The sequence below is a fragment of the Urocitellus parryii genome, chromosome 8 (assembly GCF_045843805.1).
Source record: "Urocitellus parryii isolate mUroPar1 chromosome 8, mUroPar1.hap1, whole genome shotgun sequence".
Taxonomy (NCBI): Eukaryota; Metazoa; Chordata; class Mammalia; order Rodentia; family Sciuridae; genus Urocitellus; species Urocitellus parryii.
The window spans coordinates 53,048,825-53,074,180 of NC_135538.1; the positions used below are offsets into that span (position 1 = coordinate 53,048,825).

Below are 25,356 nucleotides of genomic sequence, written 5' to 3' on the forward strand. Positions count from 1 at the left end.
TTCACTTGACCACAAGTGGTAAAAGACAATCTTCTCAGTATCCTTTAAGTAAATTATCTGACAAATGAAAATATTCTGTCATTTTAGAAAAATTCAAAATTACAATTTTACATCAAAATGCAAACTCATTTAGTTGTGACAGAGCACATTAACTTTTATTGCTACAGGCAGGAATTAATGTCTGGATTACTTAAAGTTATAAATGAAGTTTTAAAATGTTAAGATTTACTGTACATTCATATACAATGCCAGTTTTGCTTAACACTCAGGATTTATTCCTGGCATCATCACTTCAAAGACAGAAGCAGAAGCTTACCTCAGCAGTTTTCTGCGTTGTTGTCAATCTAAAACACTCTTTTTCTAAGACATCAAGCTTTTCAAGTTTTGCATGCAGCTTCAACTGATCTTGTTCTTTTTCCCTTTGAAGCTGGGCCTGGAAAGAATTAAAACAAAACAAACAACCAATGCTGAATTTGGCAAGTGATGCCAATGGATCAAGAGTAATATGATTTCTGAGAATTCAAATACAATATAAATTTACTGTATAAAACACGTACATGCATGTATATACTTTAGGTGCTTATTAGCAAAAACAAGAAAACTAAATACAATGGGCAAAGGAAAGAGTTGTGATACTATATTAGTATCAATGGAATAAGTTCTTCTATGCAACCATATATAACAATTCTACAAATAAAAATGATTGGCAAAACCTGTGTTAAAGAAATAAAGTGTTGCTGGGTGCAGTGGTGCACACCTGTGATCCTAGTGGCTCAGGGGGCTGAGGCTGGAGGATCACAAATTCTGGGCCAGATTCAGCAATTTAGTGAGGCCTTAAGCAACTTAGCCAGACTCTGTCTTGAAATAGTATAAAATGGGCTGGGGATGTGGCTTGGTGGTTAAGCACCTAGTTTAATTCCTAGTATGGGGGGGGGGGGGAGAAAAAAGGAAGGGATGAGAGTATAACTCAGTGGTAAAGCGCTTGCCTAGCATCAGAAAGGCCCTGAGTTTGATCCCTAGGGGGCAGGGGGAGAACAAATATTAGTTGCTTTGTTGGGGGTTAAAGCGAGAGCTACGAATAGCTTCTAAGAGAGGTGAGAGAATTTCTAGGATAATGGATATATTCTCTTAGGTATTTGATAGGGGTATGGATTAACAGGTCTATGCATTTACATATAGTGTACAGATCTGTGCATTTTATTCCATGTAAATTATACCTAAAGAAAACATTTTTAATATTGTTAAAAGTCATTAATTATAATATTTACCTAGGAAAGTACTGTGTTTAGATCTTGAGTATGCCCCCAGTGGGCCACGTGTTAGAGTCTTGGTCTGTAGCTTGGCACTACTGGGAGATAGGGAAACTTTAGAAGTGGGCTTATGGGAAGTCTTTGGGGGGGGGGGCATGATTTGAAGGGGACAGTGGAATCCCAGTCACTTTCTCTTTCATATGCTGGCCATGAGGTGAATGGTTTTGCTCTACCACATGCTCTTGCCAGAATGTGCAGTCACATATTCAAAGCAACAAGGCCAAGCAAAGCATGAACTGAAACTCTGTAAGTAAAATAAACCTTTTTATTTTATAAGTGGATTATTTCAGGTATTTGTTATAGTGACAAAGCTGACTAATATACATTAGAATTTCTAGATTGTTGGAGAATGCATGCTCAACTTTTTTCATAAGATAAAGTAGTTGGTCTTCTGTTCAATGATTCTGATGTCTAGAATTATCAGAATTAAATTTTTTTTCCAATCTGGTAGATGTGAAGCATTATCTTATTGAGCTTTTAATTTGCATTTCCCTGATTACTAATCATATTGATGATGTTTTCCAATAATGTAAGGCTATATGTAATTCCATTTTTCCTGTAAAATGCTTCTTCATAACTCTTGCCCATTTCTGTATTGTTTGTTACTTCTGAGGAGGGGGTCTTTTTTAAAAAGTTCTTCTCCAAAGAGGTCATAAAAATATTCTACAATTGTTTCTAAATTTTCAAAATTTTTCCTTTTAAGTCTTTAATCCTTCTGGAATTGATTTTATGTATGGTATGAAATAGGGATCCAATTTCAGTTTTTCTAGATCACTTATTGAACTATTATTTCCCCAATGGTCTGCAATTATATATTGAATTTCTGCTAACAGTCCATTCCATTGTTTTTAGATGTTCCGCCATATAAATATTATGTTATCTTGTTATCATAATTTTGATAGCACAATACCTTGTTTCAATGTCTAATAGAGCAAGACCTTCACCTTTTTCGCCTTCAGAATAGTTTGGTTGTTTTGGCTGTTTTTGGACCTTTGTTTTTCTGTATAAATTCTAGAGTTATTCTTTTAAGTTTCTTTCTATTATATATTTGACCTTTCAAAATCCAGTATTGGGGGTTGGGGTTGTGGCTCAGTGGCAGAGTGCTTGCATCACAAGTATGAGGCACTGGGTTTGATCCTCAGCACCACATAAAAATAAATAAATAAAATAAAGGTATTTAAAAAAATTCAGTATTGGTACTTTTACCCTTTTCAAAGACAACGCAAGGATGTTAGAATTCTGTAAACTATATTTACTCCTTTTTAATTTATAAGCTATCATTCTGATGAATTTTAATCCTCTTTATATTCAAACTACATAAAGCTGTTGTTTTACATAATATTCAGTTAGATTTATCCATATATTTACCATCATTTTGCTCTTCATTCCTTCCTGTATCTCTGATCTTCTGTAGAAGAAAGATTTCCTGTCTGAATACATCCTTTATTGTTTCCTTCAGAGCAGATCTACCAGCAACAAATTATCTCCGACTGTTAATTCTGTTTGTGGGGGGTGTGAGGGGTACTAGGGATTGAATCTAGGGACGCTCGACCACTGAGGTACTTCTCTAGCCCTATCTATTTATTTTTTGGGTACTGGGGATTGAATTCAGGGGGCACTCGACCACTGAACCACATCCCCAGCCCTATTTTGTGTTTTATTTAGAGACAGGGTCTCACTGAATTGCTTAAAGCCTTGCTTTTGCTGAGGCTGGCTTTGACCTCTTGATCCTCCTGCCTCTGCCGCCCAAACTGCTGGGATTACAGGCATGCGCCACCATGCCCAGCCCTTTTTATTTATTTATTTTTAATTTTTTCTTTTTTTTTTTTAGTTGTAATTGGACACAACACCTTTATTTCACTTATTTATTTTTGTATGTGGTGCTGAGGATCATACCCAGGATCTCCCACGTGTGAGGCGAGCGCTCTACCACTGAGCCACAACCACAGCCCCCCCCCCTTTTATTTTTTGAAACAGGGTTTCACTAAGTTGCTGAGGCTGGCCTCAAACTTATGATCCTCTTGCTTCAGTTTCCTGTGTGTCTGAGATTACAGGTGTATGCCACTACACCCTGCCAGGCTTTCTTAGTCTTAAAATGTCTTTTTTAAACCTTTATTTCTCAAAGATACTTGCACCAGGAATAAAATTCTAGATCAATAGTTATTTTCTTTTAATACCTTCAGTTTATCAGTCCACTTTCTTTTGGATTCAATATAGTTGAAAAGTTAGCTATTGCTTTAATGATCATTCCTTTATAATTATCTTTTCTGGCTACTCTGAAGACTTGTTTTTATTATTTACCTTATTATGAGATTTCTGAGTAGTTTTGTTTAGATTCATTTCGCTTTGATTTTATACAGCTTCTTGAATCATTGGTGGGATTTTTTTTTTAGAAAATTCTTAGCCATTATCTCTTCAAATATTCTGTCTGCCCCACTTTCCTTCTGAAACTCCAATTACACGTAAGTTAGACCTTCTCACTCTGCTTTCTGAATTTACTATCATTTTGTCTCTTCATTCATCTGTATGATTTCTACTTTTGTTTTATTAATTCTCTCTTCCATTGCTGAGAAGAATCTTTTTTGTTCGAGTCCATCCCATTTATTAGTTCTTGATTTTATTTCTTATGCTTTAAGAGTCTTGTTAAGGAAGTAGGGGCCTAATCCAACACAATGAAGATTTGGGCCTACTTTTTCCTCTATTAGGTGCAGGGTCTCTGGTCTAATTTGTAAATCTTGATTCACTTTGAACTGAGTTTTGTGCTTGGTGAGGGATTGGGGTTTCATTCATTTTGCTGCATACGGATTTCCAGTTCTCCTAGCACCATTTGTTGAAAGGCTATCTTTTCTCCAATGTATGTTTTTGGCACCTTTATCTAGTATGAGATGATTGCATTTATGTGGATTTGTCTCTGTGTCTTCTATTCTGTACCATTGGTCTATATATCTGTTTTGGTGCCAATACCATGCCGCTTTTGTTACTATAGCTTTTTCTTTTTTAAATTTGTATTAGTTATTGATGGACCTTTATTCACTTATTTGTTTGTATATGGTGCTGAGAATTGAACCCAGTGCCTCACACATGCTAGGCAATCACTATACCACTGAGCCACAACCCCAGCCCTCTTTTTTTTTTTTTTTCTGGTTGAAGGACAATTTATTATTTTTATGTACAGAAATGCAACAGCATACATTTATCCCAGTTTAGTGTCGAGTTCTTTAGCCTTTGCCTTTTCCAGCTTGGCAATGCGAGCCACAGATTTTGGACCCAGGACGTTGCCTCCCCAGTGGCGACAGATCTCATATCTGTCATTGTAGTTGGTTCTGATAGCTTCCACCAACTTAGCCAGAGCTCCTTTGTCTTCCGAGTTAACCTGTGTGAAGGCAACAGTGGTGCATGTCTTCCTGTGAACCAGACATCCCAGCCTAGCCTTCCCCTTGATGATGCAGTAAGGGACTCCCATCTTGCGACACAGAGCAGGCAGGAAGACAACCAGCTCGATGGGATCTACATCATGTGCAATCACTACCAGCTGAGCCTTCTTGTTCTCCACCAAGGTGATGACAGTATTGACCCCTGCTCGAAGGACAGGTGGTCTCTTTGTGGGAACATCCCCTTTGCCAGCAGCCTTCTTCTCAGCCCGGGCCAACAGCCTCTGCTTCTTTTCCTGCTTGGTCTCAGGTCTGTACTTGTGGGCAAGCTTAAGCAGCTGGGTGGCTGTTTGGCGGTCCAAGGCCTGGGTGAACTGGTTAATCGCAGGAGGCACTTTCAGCCGCTTATAGAGAATAGCCCTTTGCCGCTGCAGCCGGATGTAGCGGGGCCATTTTACAAAGCGGGTAAGGTCCCTTTTGGGCTGGATGTCCTGTCCGAAGCCAAAGTTCTTCGGCCTCTTCTCGAAGAGCGGGTTCACTACCTTCTTAGCCTCCTGCTTCTTGACCAAGGTGGGGGCCGGGGCCACCTTCTTCCCCTTGGCCTTCTTTCCCTTCGGCATCTTGGTTGGCAGGAGGAAAGAGCCCCCAGCCCTCTTTTTAAAAATATTCTATCCACGGGCTGGGGTTGTGGCTCAGTGTTAGAGGACTTGCCTCACATGTGTGAGGCACTAGGTTCAATTCTCAGCACCACATATAAATAAATGAATAAAATAAAGGTTTATCAACACTAAAACATATTTAAAAACATTCTATCCAGTTTTTCTTTGCAAAAAGGTTGGTTCAAATGACCCAATCTATCTATCATTACTGCAGGTGGAAATCTCCTAAATGTAGCTTTATATCTATGTTAGCCAGCTCTTCATCACTGTGACCAGAATACCTGACATAAACAAATTAAAGGAGGAAAAATTTAGTGTGGTTCACACTTTCAGTCCACAGTTGGCTGGCTCATTGCTTTGGGCCAGAGGTAAGACAGAACATCATGGCAGAAAGGTGTGGCAGAAGAAAGCTGCTCAGTTCGTGGTAGCTCTGAAGAAAAAAGATGAAGGAAGGGTCCAAGGACAAGATATAGTCCCCAAGGGCAAAGCCCCAAGGACTCACTCTCTTCAACTAGATTCCAACTCCTACAGCTTCCACTGCCTCCCAGTAGTTCATTCAGCTATCACTGGATTAATCCACTGAAGCCAGAGCCCTCATGATCCAATCACTCCCCAAAGTCTCATTTTCTGAACATTTCTATGTTGGGGAACAAAGCCTTCAATACTTGTGCTTTTTTTTTTAGGGGATATTCCATATCCAAACCATAACAATATCCTATTTTACCTAATGTTATGACAATTTTCCTATGTTAAATTTTCTTCAAATACATATTAAATTATATTGTCACTCTTTTTTGAAAACATGCTCACCTGTTGTTCTAAGATCATATTCTTTTCTCGTTCTACATTGAGAACCATTCTCTTTGTATATTCTAGTTGCTTCTCTAGAAGAGTACAGCGTGACTGGGCTGAGCGTAACTGTAAACTTATACCTATGAAAAAGGCAAAACAATGAGTCAATTAGTTGATGATCACATAAATCAGAGATTTGTTATCATGAAAAACAATATATAAAAATTGCCTGTCAACAGTTAAATGGTAAAGAAAATATGTGTGTGTGTGTATACACACACACACACACACAAAATAGTAATAGTCATAAAGAAGAATGAAATCCTCACATTTGCAGAAAAATGGATGAAACTAGAGAATATCATGTTGAAAAAAATAAGACAGACACAGAAGGACAAGTACATTTTCTCTCATATATGGAAACTCTACAAAAATAAATAACATGAAAGAAGAGGGATCATTTAGGTGTGGGAAAAGAGGTTGGACAGGGGCAGGGTAGAAGAAGAATGGACAGATGTGATGCATTGATCAATGCACAATATAGGCATGTACAGAAATATCACAGTGAATCACATACATTCTGTGATTACCTCATTAATTACAGATAACTGGTTTACATGTTCTCCCCCTAAACGTCTAGAAAGCATACTTTTTCCTTTTTTTTTTCTTTGCTTTGTCTTTTGTTCTTTTCTTTGGTAGTACTGGGGACTGAACTCAGGGCCTTGTATGCGTTAGGTGAGTGCTCTACCATTGAGCTACATCCCCAGTCTAGAAGGCATACTTTTGAAAGAGGAGAGGTCAGCGTCTTGTGAGAGATAAATACCCTGGTTGCTTTGGAAACAGCACCATCTATGAAAGCAGAGGATGTTAAGTCTTTTAGCTATCAATACATTTCTTGTCTTTCAGGAAAATCAGGAAAATGCACAAATATTGTTCTCATTTTCCTCCTCTCTTGACTACTGACTACACAGTTAACTCTACAGAGGCAAGAAATTTATTTCTAATCCTTTACTTTTCTCTCTTCCATTTTTGTCCAGTTGCCTCAGAAATTTTTTTTTCCCTCTCCATTATTCATTCTGGTGAGGTGTTTTGTTTGTTTTGTTTTTTAATTTTTGGACTGGGAATTGAATCCATGGGGCAATTTACCACTGGGATATATCCTCAGTCCTTTTTATGTATTTATTTTTGAGACAGGATCTCATTAAGTTGCTTAGAGCCCTGATAATTTGCTGAGGCTGGCCTTGATTTTGGGATCCTCCAGCCTCAGCCTCCAAAGTCTCTGGGATTATAAGTGTCTGCCACCATGCTTGGCTTCATTCTGTTTTAAAGATGAAACACAAACTTGAGCTTTGTTTATAATTTTTCTTTTACTCTCAACTATTTATGAACTGGGAAAACAGATATAACAGAGATAAATTCAAAGATACAGTCATTTCTCACAAATATCTCTATGTCTGAGAATAAGGCCTCAAGGTTTCAATATATATATAAAAACAAAGATATTTGAAAAATCCACTCAGACTGAAATTATTATTTTCAAATTGTAAACTCTGGTAACCCTTCATTTCTGAGAACTATTGTATTTTTTACCTTTTTTCTGCTTTATCAGTTCCTGGTGTGCCAGATTTCTCTCATTTGTTTCATTCTCCAAAGCCTTTTTATACTGCGCTGCTTCTCTAGAAAGAATGTTCAGGTTATCTTCAGCTTGTGTTCTCTCCAGCTCTAAACGATGAATCTTTTCCTGAAGAGTTTTTAAGGCCAAAATAAGAGCTGTTGTGGGGGTGGTAGCAAAAAAAAAAAAAAAAAAAAAAAGTGTGATGTGTTAAATGGAAGTTTTTGAAGACTTAAAATCATAGTAACATGGAACAACAACAACAACAAAAAATGAGGAGTATATTTTTCGTTAGTGGCCAGAAAAATGTAGAAGTAATGTATATTCTTCATAAAAATAAAAACTGACTAAAACTCTAAAGAGGGATAAATTTTCTATAAAATATCTTATAAAAGCAATAATCAATCATTATATTAGTGATTATTAGGACTGAGAAAGCTAAGAACCACAGTTAAATAAAATGAATATTTTCAAGTGAAAGGATGTTGGGAATTTTAGGTTTAAAGTTAAAGGGTTTTTCTAGTTTTCAATGTGTTCAGTTTTAGACAAACCACATTTATTATTGCTATGTCCCAGATATATATCAAGAATCAGGATATAAGAAGTAGAATAGATTTTTTTGCTGTGGCAGGGGGTATAATCTAATAGTTGACTTCAGGCTTGTAAGACTGTAAGGAGTACACATATACTACTGTGATGTTTTTATTCAGCTGCATTAATATCGTCATGATTCAGATCAATTCAGAGTTACAAAATTTTCAAATACTATTTTATACTTTGTATTCAATTATAACTTTAAAGTATAAAATTAGAGATGAATAGAATGAAAATGTTAAAGTTAACTTTCCTGTGGTTTATATCCAATTAGATGTCTGTTAGAGATTATCATTTAGTTTTTATGAGTGAGATGAATTATATTTATTGCTCTTTATATGGTACCCAGAGCTGAATCAGTGATATAGATTACTGTTTCTTGTGATTTATTCCACAAAGCTAAACTATTTATTAACAGAAGTCATTATTACAGAATATTAAAAATCAAGTAATAATTAGCATTATATAATTTATGACATAGGGTATGCCTGGAGTCATAAATATTTTCCTAATTAAATTTTAAGATCCTCCAATTTATATCCAAAAATTATAATATTCATATTTTGCAGTGATTCAGATATGATGTCTTCCAAAAAGACTTTCCATATGCAACTTCTGAATCTAATCTTTGAATAAGACTAATTCCATTTAATTCACTAGCATTCTAATCATCTAGTTTAGAAGGATTCCAAATCTGACCTTTCATTCTTCAAAGAGTATTTTATTGTTTTCTAAATGCTTTTATGATAAACCTGTGTTATACACTCATCTGCTTATATTAATCATCATTTTATAGCTGAAGAAGCCAAAATAAAGAGTGTTAAGTTAATTGTTTAGGTTCATAGAAATTTAGCAATAGAATTAACATTGGAAGTTTCATTAAAATTAAATATAAAATCACATTATTTTCTACATAAAAAAGGTAGGTTTTCATGATATATTTTGTACCATCCCTCTAATTTTATATAAAATTTTATGTTATCATTACCTTGGCTATTTGGGCTATGAAACATTTTAGGAGAGGTGACTTCTAAGTTCAAAGGGTGGCAATTCTGATTCATCTTGGGTGGCAATTCTGATTCATTTTTGGTGAATGATGAAACAAATACTCTTTCTGGAGGTTTAATATAGCTTCCTATTACACTAGGTATTAATTCTGAATCCATTATCTGTAGAGAATAAAGGTATAGCATCATTGTCTCCTATTTGAAGGATGAAAACATTATACAAAAATTCAGAGAACCCAAATAACATACTCATATACTATGGAGCAAGATGTATCTTCACAAATTTACTTATCACAAATTCAACTATAATAAGCTCAGCAATAACAGAAAGAAAAGTGACTATTTACCATGTAAATAATAAAGACAATTCTGTCTGAATTTCAATAAGCATGTAGTCTGGAGTAAGCAATGTCTGTTTGCCAGTTTCTCAGTTGCTCATAGTCCCAAGCCAGTTACAGTTTTAACACCTCTCCACAAAAACTAGAACACTGAAGTTTAAACAGAAAGTGTAATTCTAGCTAGGTGTGGTGGCACATGCCTGTAATCTCAGCCACTTGGGAGGCTGAGGCAGGAGAATTGCAAGTTCAAAGCCAAACTCAGCAACTTAGTAAGTGAGGCCCTAAGCAACTTAGCAAGACCCTGTCTCTAAATAAAATATTAAAAAATGGGCTGGGGATGTGGCTCAGAGGTAGGTTAAGTGCCTCTGCATTCAATCCCTGGCACCAAAAAAAAAAAAAAAAAAAAAAGAAAGAAAGAAAAAAGTACAATTCTAAAAGATAATACACCTTTTTAAAACACAAGCCAAAAATATCCAATTCTCTAATTTTGACAGTTAGATATCAATGTATTAGCTTTCTAAGGAATTTTCAAGGATAATTTTTAATACATGAAATTTCTGAATCTAATCCTTGAGTAAGACACATCTCCTCCACCTTATGCTCTAGAATTCTAATCATTTAGTTTAGAAGGGTTCCAAATCTGAAGAATCTAGAGTAGACTTGATTTATTATGCAAGTTTTTTCCTTTTTTTTTTTTTTTGGTAGTGAGTCTTTTTAACCATTTTAAAAGAGAGAACAGCATCTTAGATAAATGCAATGTTCCATGGGAGCATTCGTCTAATTTTCTCAGTGAATAGCTTCCTCTGCCACACACTTCCACCATATGTTCTCTCTTGCCACAAGACCTAAGGCAACAGAGCCAACCAACCGTAGACTAAAACCTCTAAAACCATACAGTAAAATAGACTTTTCTGTCTTATGAGTTGATTACTTCAGGTATTTTATCACAGTGGTGGAAAGTTAGCACAACCAAGAAATAAGAGTTCAGGAGTTCTCACTGTAATAGAGATCCCAGCTTAACCCTACAATCTTGTTCTGTGTTGGAAACAAGTGCATAAACCCACTAAAAGCTTAATTACATAAAGAGCCGGGTCATCTTGGGAGAAAAACTCACTCTGGAGGAAGACGAAACAAGTATAAAAAGCCTGACCTATAATCAAAGCCTTATTTGGTTGAGGACAGAAGTTATTGTGAGTAGAATATGGTAGCAGTCATTCTAATCTTCTCTGACCTAGTACCATGAACTCACGTAGGCCCTGATAAAAGAAAGGTCTATAAGTAAAAACTGACAAATATTTTATCAATAAAGGGTTTAGGTATTAGTTTCCCTGATTTTTATAAGATGTCATAATCCAGTGTGTGTGTGGCGGGGTGTTGTCTAAGACCAATAACAATTTTGGCACTTGAGGACTGTAGAACATTTGCAGTACTATTAAGAGGGCTGGGGTTGTAGCTCAGTGTAGAGTTCTTACCTCGCATGTGTGAAGCACTGGGTCTGATCCTCAACACCGCATAAAAATAAAATAAAGGAATTATGTCCATTTACAATTAAAAAATATTTTTTAAAAAAGAGAGACAATTGGGGGACGGGGGTCAGGGTGCATACACCTGGAATAGACATATTTACTGACATGTACAAGAGAAATTTCTGAAAACACAAAGAAGTATCCTAAGTCTCAATTTCTGTTTTCAATATCTAATATGGGGCCTATCTGCAAGTAATTGAAAAGACCTTAGGAATTCTTGTAAGACTTTTTATGTGTCTGCAAGTAGGGTAAAAAAGCTATAAAATGTGGATCTCATTTTTTTAAAAGTTTATTGTTAATGCATTTATTTAATCATTAGTCATATAACTTATTTTAAAATCCAACAATCACTACATAATTTTACAAAGACCAGTTTTTTTGTAATAAATATACAAGTAAATTAATTCTGTTAAATAGAGTGTTTCCCTACTCCTAATACATAGATCCTTTTTCTTCTCATCTCAGAGGAAGAATCTGTCTTTCAAAAATGACTTATGCTTTAGATAGTCTTAAAAGTTTTTACTTAAATTCACAGTAAACTTTCCAATGAGTCTGCACATTTTGTGTACATATGTGTATATGGGCATGTGTGTGCGTTTGTAAAGCTGACACAATTGTTGAAGAAAACACTACTTAACCCTTGTTCGTTTGTGTATTCTGATATTCTCTAAAATAATTTGTATTTCCAAATGTTCAAAGTTACCACTCTTCTAATCTCTTCTAATTCATTTTTTAATTTACTAATGGTTTATGACTTGCAGCTGGAAAATCTCTACTCTAGGCAGTTTTCCACCTCTCTTCATCTCTTTCAGTGTTTTGTTTCATTGATGCTCATTCTGTTTGTCACCTTCATGAAGTTAGAGATTATGAAATTTTATGAGATTATAAATATGCAGTTCTTATTTGTCTTAATGGATCTCATTTTTTGGTCAGCCTGGTTAAGTCTAAGGAAATTCAGATTATACCTGGAACCATTCTTTTTTTGGGGTCGGGGGAGGAAAGAGTACCAAGGATTGAATTCAGGGGTACTCAAATCACTGAACCACACATCCCCAGCCCTATGTTGTATTTTATTTAGAGACAAGGTCTCACTGAGTTGCTTAGTGCCTTGATTTTTTTGTTTCTTTGTTTTGGATACCCAGGGAGGCTGGCTTTGAACTTGTGATCCTCCTGTGTCAGCCTCCTGAGTTTCTGGGACTACCTACAGGTGTGAGCCACCGAGCCCGGCTTGGAATCATTCTTGATAGCTTGTGAACAACCATGGAAATATAGTTGAAATAATAAATTCTCAAAAGATTACCAATAAGTTAAAAAATAAACTAATATTTAATTAAAATGTATAAATACACATCAACATGGATATAAGCAGAGTAACAACCCTTGTCTTTATGATCTATAAAATAAACCTTAATTGGCTGCTACTCCATAAAGAAACTATCCTTAAAGAATTTTCTACGTGCAAATATCTTATCAAAGTATTTTCTCTTGTTTTGGAGGAAAATAACTATTCCAAGTATTTTTGTTTTTTTTTTAAAACAACTAATGTCTATTCCAGCTGTGCTGTGCCATCATCTTTGCATAATTCCATAGGACTGTTAGGGACATGACATTATGAGGAAGTCAGAGATACTACAATGGATTCTTAAAGTGGAGAAATCACTGTTTCTGCACTGCTAATTATTCCATTTGGGTTTTTCCTCAGAGAAATTAGAGAAATACCAACAGCTTTGTTTCTTTCATCTTTTTTTTCCCTTTGTTTATGTATTTATATTAACTTACCTTTAGCTCTTCCTTTACAAGCAAACACAGCAAAGGCTGTGCTAACCTTATTTTATTTTTCAATGTGTAAGTACTTTAAAAAGTACATTACCATTGAGTAGGATAATTTATGGTTGAGAAACTTCTCTTATAGATGCCCTATAATAATATGACCTATTATTTTTATATCACTAACTAATCTAAATGTTTAGATAGTGATATAAAAATGAACTGATTACTGGAAACTAGTAAACATAAAAAATAAACATTTCAAAATATTTCAACTGGATGAAACAAATAATTCATTTTTTGATAATTAAATAAGTTAGAAAATTTGGAAAAAAAATTGAGTTAAGCCTTTATCTCAACTCCATTCATTAATAAACTTCAGCTATAAGTAAAAAACTAAAACTTAAAATTATTTTTAAAAAATCATTGAACAGTTAATGTTACAATGGGTAAGATGTTTTATGATGAGAAGGAGGGGGAAATATAAAATACATATACATATACAAGCTACACTAAAATTAATAACAAAACATAAAAAATATAAATAAAATTGAAAGGAAAAAGACAAGTAAATATTTGCAATGAAGGACAAAGGGTTAATATCATTAATATAAAGTTTTTACCATGAATCAGGAGTATTAAAATCATTAAAAATGACCAATGATTATAAACCATTAGTTCATAGTAGTACCAAAATAAATAAGGGTTGTGGATATAGCTCAGTAGTAGAGCACTTGCCTACATATATAAAGCCCTGGTTCAATCCCTAGTGAAGGAAGAAAGGAAGGAAGGAAGGAAGGAAGGAAGGAAGGAAGGAGGGAGGGAGGGAGGGAGGGAAGGAGGGAGGGAGGGAGGGAGGGAGGGAGGGAGGGAAGGAGGGAGGGAGGGAGGGAGGGAAGGAGGGAAGGAAGAAGGAAAGAAAAGAAAGAAGTAGGGGAAAGAAGTGGGGGAGAGTAAGGGAAAAGGAAAAGGAGATTGAGAGGGAGGGAGGAAGGAAGGAAGGAAAACAAGAAAATGTCATGCTTTACCTTTCAAATAAAGCAAAGTTCTTTTAAGGGACAACATTAAATGTTGGCAAGAAAGCTGGGATACATTGCTGATAGGAATATAAGTTAATATCACTTTTCTGCAAAACAATTGAACACTATACATTAAGAGTCTCAAAAATTATTATAGGAATCAATACTAAAAAAAGGCAAAGATATACACAAGATTATTATAAAGATCACCATTCCAGCATTATTTATAATATCAAATGTTGTCTTTGATGTCTCTTTCTCACATTCCATGTTGAATTTTTCTAAATGGCTTTAAACATTTTAAACACACATTTTTAAAAAAGAAAAATTTCTCCATTTGATAATTGTAGAAATCAGTCTTTGTAGTTTGTGGATTCTGCTGATGATGCTTGTCTAACAGTGGCTGGTTAATTTATCTTTAATGATTTCTAATTTTTAAATTTTTTTTCTGGTACTAGGGACTGAACTCAAGGTCTTGCACATGCTAGGTAAGTTCTCCACCACTGGGCTACTTTGAAAGGCCAGCCCTTTCAAAGAATTTTATTTTGAGGGGCTGGGGCTGAGGCTCAGTGGCAGAGCGCTTGCCTGGCAAACATGAGGCCCTGGGTTCGATCCTCAGCACCACATAAAAATAAAATAAAGGTATTAAAAAAGTCCAAAATCTATTTTTTAAAAAGTGATCAGCACTTAAAAAAAAAAAAAAAAAGACGACATATTCCCAGGAAATTGCCCAGGCTGGCCTAAACCTGCAATCCTCCTGTCTCAGCTTTCCAGGTAGCTGGGGCTAGAACTGGGATTACAGGTATACATACCTGGCTGTGATTTCTTATTTTAAGCTTACATTTCTTTGAAAGATTCTTTTTGTCTACCACAGCCAAAGCCAAAGATGAGATAGAGTGTCTTTGTGGGTGTTTTCCGCCCCCCCTCCCTTGGATTGAACCCAGGGAGTGCTGTACCATTGAGCTATATAACCAGCCCTTTTCATTTTTATTTTTTAATTTTGAGAAAGGGTCTCACTAAATTGCCTCACTAATTGAATTGGATTCAAACCTGTGATCCTCATTCCTCAGCTTCCCAAGTCACTGGGATCATAAGTGTGCCTTAGCATGATTATCTTTAATGACAATCTAAAAGATTTTTAAACAGCCACCTCCCTCTTGTTTAAAAATAGAATCTTTTTCATTTGGGTCTCTTTTATGATGTTTTTCCATGATAAGATTCATATTATGTATCAGAATAAATACTGTCTCCTCAGGTTTCATATCCAGAGGCACATGATATATATCTACTAATTTTCATAGTTGATATCAATTTTAACCACCTTTAATTATTCAATTTTTATTTATATTTCCTTGCATCTTATAAGCAATCTATGGGAGAGACATTTATACCATGCAAATATCATACTTACCAATTTTTTGCTGCCTGGATTTATTATTTATTGATGCTTCTTGCCAAAAACCAGTCTTTACAATGATGACTGCAGAATGATGGCTTTTCAAATCCAGCAAGAGCTATTTTTAGAGTTAATGATAAATTGTTTTTTGATAAATTTGAATCAAAAGATCAGCATATTAAATATAAGATTTGTTGCATTTTACATGATAGTCACTGAAATGTTATAAACTGCTTCTGAATTTCTGGAATTTAACTTGTTATTGGGGGTAGTTCCATGAATTTATCATATTTTTAAAAGTTGGGTTATAGTATACTTTAGAATGTGAATTATGTTCTGACACCTTTTCTTATTTTGAATCTACAGGTTGTTTTATTTTTATTTTCATTTTAAATTTTATTTAATTATTCCATATACACTTAATTAAGTATATATTAAATCATATATATTTAATGACAGCAGAATGCATTTTGATTCATTGTACACAAATGGAGCATAACTTTTCATTTCTCTGGTTGTACACAATGTAGCACTGCACCATATGTGAAGTCATACAGGTACCTAGGGTAATGATGTCCATCTCATTCCACCATCTTTCCTACCCCCATACCCCCTCTTCTCCCTCCCCTTTGCCTACAGTTTCTCCATCCTTCCCATGCCCCCCCACATTGTTTATTATACTCTATTATTACCTAAGTCATGCTAATAAACCCTCTATTTAAAGAATGACTAATCAGATAATATTCACTTAATTGAGATTGAAGAACAAATTTTACAGTATGGACTAGATTTGAAAATTGTAGCTAGACTGGAAAGGTATAGACTACTTTTCCTTTTTGAAGAATAAATATAAAATAAACATGCAAAGACAGAAATCAGGATAGGTGATAATAATGAAACTTGGGAAAACAAAAAGAAGATGCATGAGTAGTAGTAACAGGATCAGCCAATGCAAAATGGCCCTGGAATTAGCCACAACTCTGTAAGAGGTATTTATGATAAGGCTGAATGTTGAGAGCCACAGCCCAGTCGGGATGGTGCCTGGCATTTTGCCTGAAGGAGTGGTTGAGAGGTGACACCAGGGAGCCATTAAGATGATGATAATTAAGTTAAGCTGTGTATAATTGCTGTGACTAGATGATGCTGGATTGAAACAGGCTGTGTGTTCAGTTGCATATAGACCCCTGCTGTCCAGCATTAGGGTGGCTCCTGCTGCCGTGGGCGCCTACTTTTGAAAACACTAGTTTTCAGCTGCCGCAGTCTGGCTGGGCACTTGTAGGTTCAAACAGAAACTACTTTATTGCCCGAGCTCTCACCCCAAACTCTCCCAGCCCTCAACAGGAACACAAAATTTGGAAATACATAATTAGTGGAGATAGAATATGTAATCACTGAGGACCATGGGTAAATCTGACTGAAGCAGTGAATAAATATTGGTAGTAAGAGGCTAGAAAAGATAGTCAAGTACTTTGTACATCTACTAAGGAGATTATATTTTATCTGAATAGGCCATGGGAAGATAATGAAGGACATTAGGGAAATATGATCAGGTCTGCATTTTGACAAGTGTATTATGATGAGTTTGAGATGGACAGATTGAAAGAAAAAGAAATTATAGGCCAAAGAACAAATTAAAAAGGCTACTGAGGGGCTGGGGTGGTGGCTTAATGGTGCAGCGCTCGCCTAGCATGCATGAGGCACTGGGTTCGATCCTCAGCACCACATAAAAAAACAAAAAACAAAATAATGTGTCCACCTAAAATAAAGATACATAAATAATTTTTTTTTAAAAAGGGCTACTGAACTAATTCGAACAAGGAAAATACAGGCCTGAGATAAGACTGGAATAGCTGAAATGAACATAAAAAATTCTCAGAAGATAAATCAAAAATATTTAGGAACCAACTATATATAGGAAATGGAGGATAGAAAAGAATAAAAAATGCTCAAGCCAGGTGTAGTGCCTGTAATCCCAGCAACTCTCCAGAGTTCAATCAATCATAAGCTCAAGGTCAAACTCAGCATTTATTGAGACCCTAAGCAACTTAATGAGACCCTGTCTCAAAATAAAAGAATAAAAAGGCTGGGGATGTAGTCCTTGAGTTCAATTCCCAACTCAAAAAAAAAAAATGTTCACCATATTTTCATTTGGGCAAGTAAATAAATGGTGAGGGTATTAATTGAAATATGGAATACAGTAGATTCCCTTATCTGCAATTTCAGTTACTCAAGGTATACCATAGTTGGAAAATATCAATAGCTGTCTGGACTCTGGAGAAAGGCAATATTCATATATAACATTTATCACAATATCTTAAGGTTGTTCTATTTTGTTGTTAATCTCTTACTGTAACTAATTTATACATGAACGTCAATACTATCCAGAGTTTCAGGCAGCCATGGTGGAGGCAGGGGATCATTGCAATATAAAAGGAGTTACAAACTGGGAGCTACGGCACATGCCTATAATCCCAGGAACTTGGGATGTTGAAGCAGGACGACTCCAAGTTCTAGGTCAGCCTTAGCAACTTAGTGAGACCCTATCTCAATATAAAAAATTTTTTAAATTTTTTAGGCTGAACATGTAGCTCAGGTGTAAAGCACTCCTGGGTTCTATCTCCAGTACTGCCAAGAGAGACAGAAAGAGAGTGGGGGAGGGAGAGAGAGAGAGAAGGAGGGAGAGAGAAAGGGAGAGAGGGAGAGAGTCTGAGGAAATAATAATAAATTCTGGTTGAGACATGTCAAGTTTGAGGTTTTAATGACACAGAGCTGTCCAGCAAAAAAGCTCAAATATGGATCCAGAGGTTAAATGAACAGTCTAGGCTGGATCTAGAGACATAGAGTTAGTTATCAATTAAGACCACCCAATGGGAGTGTAAAGAACAGCAACTTTCAGTGTGTGTATATGTGCCTACACAAAGCAATGACAGAGATTCACTGCCTTTGTCCATCAGAGAACTAGTATTGTCTATTCACTGAGGTCCTCCTCAGATATACTAAGGCAAAATTTTATGAAGAATCATAGATTTAAGAGACAAAATGGGTTGAGCTTAGGGTCCTAAAGACCACTAACATTTAGGAAGTAAATACAGGAAGAAAAATCTTCAAAGGGGATCAAAGACAGATGATTATTTTAAGTGAGAAACAAAATTAGGAAAAAGTGAAAACAAAGGAGTCAAAGCAAGAATAGGAAGTAATAATTTTATGTCTAGGGAGGAGGATGTAGCTCAGTGGTAGAGCACTTGCCTAACATGCATGAGTTTATGTGCTCAATCCCCAGTACTTCAAAGGAAAAAAAATTGTCTAATATTCTCTGAAATATGAAGCTCTGAAATATCAAGCATATAAAGCAAAGTTTCTGCTACCAATACGTGTTTGCAGTCTTACTTTTGAATAAAGACTGGCATGAGAGGAAAGAGGAACAATAGGAGACTGAACAGCAAATATAGTAAAACTGGTTTGCTAACTTCATAACTACTGAAATAGACTTAATTTGGGACACCAACCTCTGAAATTAAGAGCTTACTCAGGCTGAAGGTGGAAACTGAAGGGCTGCAACCCCCCACCCTGATGGGCTCAAGGAAACTGAGTAGAGATTGCCTTCCTTCCCTCTAACAGAGCCCAAACTAAATCTGCCTACGTGTATTTCCAGCCTTTTGTCCCATTTTGCTGAGGCGGGCCTCGAACTTGCAATCCCCCTGCCTAGCCTTGGAGCCACTGGGATTACAGCTGTGAGCCTCTGTACCAGGCTAATCAATAACTTTTGCCTTTCTCTCTATCTCTAAGCTAATGTTTGTTATGGCTGAACTCAACAATTCAGTAAACACCATCCTAACTTTAAAAAACAACCCATGCTGTACGTATGAAAGTATGTACTTTAACATACTTTTTAAATTTATTTTAGTTTTTGTTTGTTTCAGTATCTTAATTTAAAATTTTATTTAAGCAACTCATAATGCTTAGGATTTAAAAATATTACTGGTAATATTTCTTCACAAAGTTCTAACTTTTAAAAAATAAATGATTTTGTAGCCAGGCATGGTGGTACATGCCTGTAAACCCAGCAATTTAGAAGGCTGAGGCAGAAGGGTCCCAAGTTAAAGGCATTCATAGCTCAATTATTCTACATAGAGTGCAGTGCTATGAGACCCCAAGGAGGATCTAATCCAGAGTCTGGGATTTCAGAGATAACTTTCTGGAAGAGCCAGTTCTTCAACTAATTTTTATTTTTTGCATAGGGATTGAACCCAGAGGCTTTTTATCACTGAGCTACATTCCATAGTTGTTGTTCTTTTTTCTTTAAACAGGGTCTTGCTAAGTTGCTGAGGCTGGTATCAAACTGAGATCCTCATATCTAAGCTTCCCAAATCACTGGGATTACAAGCATGTGCCACCACACCTGGTCAGTTCTTCAAAATAAAGGATGATTGAATAGGAGTTCATGGGCAAAAGAAATGCAGATAGTGGGCTGGGGATGTGTCTCAGTGGTAGAGTGCTTGCTTAGCATGTGCAAGCCCCTGGGTTCAATCCCAGCACTGAAAAAAAAAAAAAAAAAAAAAGAAAAAAGAAAGAAAGAAAGAAAAAGAAATTAAGATAATGGGGAGAGAAGATCTTGTGTACAGATAGAAGAAATAGCATAGGAGTAATAAATGTAATAATGATAGCTCATACTTATTGAATATTTCTGAGGTGACTCAATTTAGTAAATCCACATTCTAATTCTAAGGCACAACTATTCTCATTTCATAGATGAGCAAACTGTAACAAAGAAAAATTGCTTTACCCAAGGCCACACACCTTGTTAAGTGATAAAGTTGAGACTTGGTAGACTGACACCACGCTCTACTGCTAATCTATGCAAAAGTATGAAAGCAACTGAGAATCCAGTGCTCCTACAAATACTTTACTAGAACTGGAAGATTATAAATATTCTTAAATATTGAAGAGAAGGAGGTAGAGACCTATCTAAGGAGCCTTGTATGGCTGACACAGGTGTTTGGATTTTTAACCTGTGGCTAATCAGAGCCATCAAGTAAAGGAAGAGCAAGATCACATTGCCTATGATAAAGATTTTAATGATGGGGCTGGGGATGTGGCTCAAGCGGTAGCGCACTCGCCTGGTACACATGCAGCCCGGGTTCGATCCTCAGCACCACATACAAACAAAGATGTTGTGTCTGCTGAAAAACTAAAAAATAAATATTAAAATTCTCTCTCTCTTAAAAAAAAGATTTTAATGAAATCAAAAATGGAGAAAAATGACCCTAGAACCCTGTAATGAAAATTTGAACCAAAGCAATAAAAGTGGAAAAGGAAAGGAGGGACAAGTTAGTTAGAGATGATTAGGATGCTGAATTCATAGAATTTGTAACCTAGATGAGGAAATTAGTGATAAGGAAAAAATGAAAGCAATTTATAGCCAAGGCAGAAAACAGATTTTTGAAGAGGACAGGGATGGTATAAAAGATTCATTTTAGGGCTGGGGTTGTGGCTCAGTGGTAGAGCGCTCGTCTAGCACGTGTAAGGAACTGGGTTCAATCCTCAGCACCACAGAAAAATAAAATAAAGGTACTATGTCCAACTACAACTAATATATATGTGTGTATATATATATATATACACACACATATATGTATATATGTATACATACATATGTATATATATGTATATATATATATATATACACACACATATATGTATATATGTATACATACATATGTATATATATGTATATATATATACACACATATATATGTATACACACATATGTGTATATATGTATACACACATATGTGTATATATGTATATATACATATAAACATTATTTTTAAAATATTCATTTTAGAGAAATTTGAGATGCTTACGGGATAACAATACATTGAATTTGTTATGGTACTGGTCAAAGAACTTTGCTTGTACCGATCCACTAAATTGTCAAGGCAATTCTATGAGACATAACCATTAATTTCTTTTTACATGAGGCAACTAAGAAAACTTGCCCAGGGCCAGGCAGGTATTAAGCAGATAAACTGGGATTTGAATGCAGATAACCTGAATCAGTGTTCTGCCGTGAATAGAGCCATATCAATTATATAAATGAATATGGCATTTAAGAAGAATGGTTTAGAATAAAGATAAGAATTTGGAAGTTATCAATATATAAAGATGGCAGACAAAGCCACAAATATCCACTTAGCTATAGAATCTGCTTATTTCTTAAGTGTGGGCCTTTAATCATTTAGGTGGGAATACTTTGAGTATGTTTAATAAAAGTGCAGATTGCTGGGCCTCATCCAGATTGACAGAAACAGAATCTCTGGGAGTAAGGTCCAGAAATATAGAGTTTTAATTAACTACTCAAATCAGTTTTATGTAAATGAAAGTCTGAAGATCAACAATGAGGAATCAGCAAAGATATGTATAATATGACAGTGAGTTTATTACAAGGATAAACAATAAGAGTAAACAAATTTCTGAAAAGAGATAGTAAGTAAGAGTATAGGCAAGTCTTTGATTTTTTGGTTTTCAAAAACATAATTTCAGCCTACTAATTGGGAACAAATTCTTACCACACACACATAATACAGCACTAATTTCTAGAATATATAAAGAACTCAAAAATCCTTAACACCAAAAAAACAAATAACCCAATCAATAAATGGGCCAAGGAACTGAACAGACACTTCTCAGAAGATATACAATCAATCAACAAATACATAAAAAAAATGTTCAACATCTCTAGCAATTGGAGAAATGCAAATCAAAACTACTCTCACCAGTCAGAATGGCAGCTATTAAGAATACAAACAACAATAAGTGTTGGGGTGAAGATGTGGGGAAAAAGGTACACTCATACTCTGCTGGTAGAATTGCAAATTGGTGCAGCCAATATGGAAAGCAGTATGGAAATTCCTTGGACAACTGGGAGGAACCACCGTTTGACCCAGCTATCTCTCTCCTCGCTCTATACACAAAGAACTTAAAAATAGCATACTACAGGGACACAGCCACGTCAATGTTTATACCAGCACAATTCACAGTAGCTAAACTGTGGAACCAACCTAGATGCCCTTCAATAGATGAATGGATAAAAAGATGTGACATATATACCCAATGGAATATTACTCAGCAATAAAAGAGAATAAAATCATGGCATTTGCAGGTAAATGGATGGCATTGGAGAATATAATGCTAAATTAGCCAATCCCAAAAAAACCAACTGCCAAATGTTTTCTCTGATGTAAGGAGGCTGATTCATAGTAGGGTAGGGAGGGGGAGCATAGGAAGAACAGAGGAACTCTAGATAGGGCAGAGGAATGGGAGGGAAAGGAAAGGGGCCATGAGGTTAGAAATGATGGTGGAATGTGATGTACATTATTATCCAAAGTACATGTATGAAGACATGAATTGGTGTGAATATACTTTATATACAACCAGAGATATGAAAAATTGTGCTGTAATAAGAATATAATGTATAATAAGAATTGTAATGCATTCTGCTGTCACATATAAATAAAAACATTAATAAAAAAAGTATAAATGCTAATGTAAATAACTTGAAGTTTAATGATATTTGCATATGAAAAGTAAGAATGTGAGATCAGGTCCAATTAATTATTTTAAATTTTACACAGAATTCTAAATGCTGTCAAAATTTAAAACACATTTTATTTTTTGTTTCTGTGGCTATGTTTGATCTTCACGTCTACTAATACTAAGCAACTAAAAGGACATGTTTCTTTGGAAAAAAAAAAGAATATAAACAACAATAAGTGTTAGTGGGGAGGTGGGAAAAAGGCACATTGCTTGTGGGACTGCAAATTGGTGTAGCCAAAATGGAAAGCAGTATGGAGAATCCTTGGAAAAGTAGGAATGGAACCACCATTTGACCCAGCTATCTCTCTCCTCGCTCTATACACAAAGGACTTAAAAACAGCATACCACAGGGACACAGCCACATCAATGTTTATACCAGTACAATTCACAGTAGCTAAACTGTGGAACCAACCTAGATGCCCTTCAATAGATGAATGGATAAAGAAAATGTGGTGTGTATATATGTACAATGGAATATTATTCAACATTTAAAAGAGAATAAAATCATGGCATTTGCAGGTAAATGGAGAATATAATGCTAAGTGAAATTAGCCAATCCCAAAAAACCAAATGCCGAATGATTTCTCTGATTTAAGGATGCTGATTCATAATATGTGTGTGGGGGGGATTAAATGAACTTTAAATAGGGGGAAAAGGGGAGGGAAGGGATGGGGCACAGGGGTAAGAAAGAAGGTGGAATTCGATGGCCATTATTACCTAAGTATTCAATGGCCATTATTACCCTAAGTACACGTTTGAAGACACGAAGGATGTAACTACTTTATTTACAAGAAGAGATATGAAAAATTGTGCTCTATATGTGTAATATGAATTGTAATACATTCTGTTGTCATACATAACAAATTAAAATTTAAAAAAAATTTTAAAAACATTTCAGGGCTGGGGATGTGCCTCAGTGGTAGAGCACTTACTTGTCTAGCATGTGCAAAAGCCCCAGATTCAATCCCCAGCTCTGCAAACAACAGCAAAAAATAAATACATAATACATAGATATTGGTTTGCTTTTTTTTTAAGAGAGAGAGAGAGAGAGAGAGAGAGAGAATTTTAATATTTATTTTTTAGTTTTCAGCGGACACAACATCTTTGTTTGTATGTGGTGCTGAGGATCGAACCCGGGCTGCACGCATGCCAAGTGAGCGCGCTACCGCTTGAGCCACATCCCCAGCCCATATTGGTTTGCTTTTTAAAGTAAGAAATAATAAAACAGACTATTAAAAACTATAAAATTCTTCTCATCAGATTTAACCATTTTTATAATTTCTCTAAGAATAAAAAGTACCATTCGTTAAACAAAGGAAAAAAGAAAAACAAGAACAAGATCAGACCACTCATACTTGTACTCTGGAGTCCACATAAAAGCTTCTAAACTCCTAGAACTTTGAGAAATAGACTGCAAAGACTTCCACAGGCCCCGGTAGCTATCCAGACACAACAGCGTAAAGAACAACTTTGTTCCTGCCAAGGATCACGATTTAAGACCCTACTCTGACACCTGGTATTCCTTCTTTAATTCACACATCACTAACAATTTTTTCATCATATCCACAGTATCCTGGCTCTTTTTAAGGAAAATTAATCCCTTCTTAAAAATCCCACAGTGAAAAGAAAATTCCTGTAGCACTTTAATAATTTTCCAGAAAAGTGGTATATTCCTAATTCAAACATATATTTCTTATATTTTCCAAGGGTAATATAAAACACCACCCAAATTATACATCATAGTTGCTCTGGGATCCTATAAAACTGAAAATTTCATTGTCTAATAAGCATAACATTCAAATTAATTGCTAAAGGATTAAAATTGCTTTGAAGTAAAAATAAGTACCAAATGACCACTGCCAGGGAGTTCTTAATTCAAATATGTCTTACAAAAACCAGCTAGTTATACAATCATTGCTAACTTTTCCCTGCTTGTAATGGAATGGAGACCCTCAGAATCCCTATCAGAGGAAAGTCCTATCTACAGCAATTTAAATAAGAATTCTAATTGGTTGGGTGCAGTGGAGCCCATAATCCCAGCACCTGGGGAGGCTGAGACAGAGGATTTAACAATTTAAATTGCTCAAATTTAAACAATTTTAATAGTTCAAAACAATTTAGTGAGGCACTAAGCAACACAGAGAGACCCTGTTTCAGAATAAAATATAAAAAAGGTCTGGGGATGTGGCTCAGTGATTAAGCACTCATGGGTTCAATCCTGGGTACAAAAAAACATGTAATCAGGGCTGGGGATGTGGCTCAAGTGGTAGCGTGCTCGCCTGGCATGCATGCGGCCCGGGTTCGATCTTCAGCACCACATACAAACAAAGATGTTGTGTCTGCCGAGAACTAAAAAATAAATATTAAAA

The 25,356-nt window shown here is 35.6% G+C and overlaps 1 protein-coding gene and 1 pseudogene across 1 annotated transcript in view; both read right to left on the minus strand.

The window, feature by feature from the left end:
- Window positions 1-25,356, minus strand: part of Cep57l1 (centrosomal protein 57 like 1) — a 55,768-nt gene that overhangs the window by 11,052 nt on the left and 19,360 nt on the right. Inside the window, exons 2-5 of the mRNA XM_077801827.1 lie at window positions 9,327-9,507; window positions 7,723-7,902; window positions 6,151-6,272; window positions 317-433 (exon numbers count right to left, since the gene is read on the minus strand). Of these exons, the coding sequence (XP_077657953.1) occupies window positions 317-433; window positions 6,151-6,272; window positions 7,723-7,902; window positions 9,327-9,504 (597 nt within the window). The 5' untranslated portion in view covers window positions 9,505-9,507. The remainder of the gene's footprint in view (window positions 1-316; window positions 434-6,150; window positions 6,273-7,722; window positions 7,903-9,326; window positions 9,508-25,356) is intronic.
- Window positions 4,477-5,307, minus strand: LOC144256591 (large ribosomal subunit protein eL8 pseudogene; annotated as a pseudogene).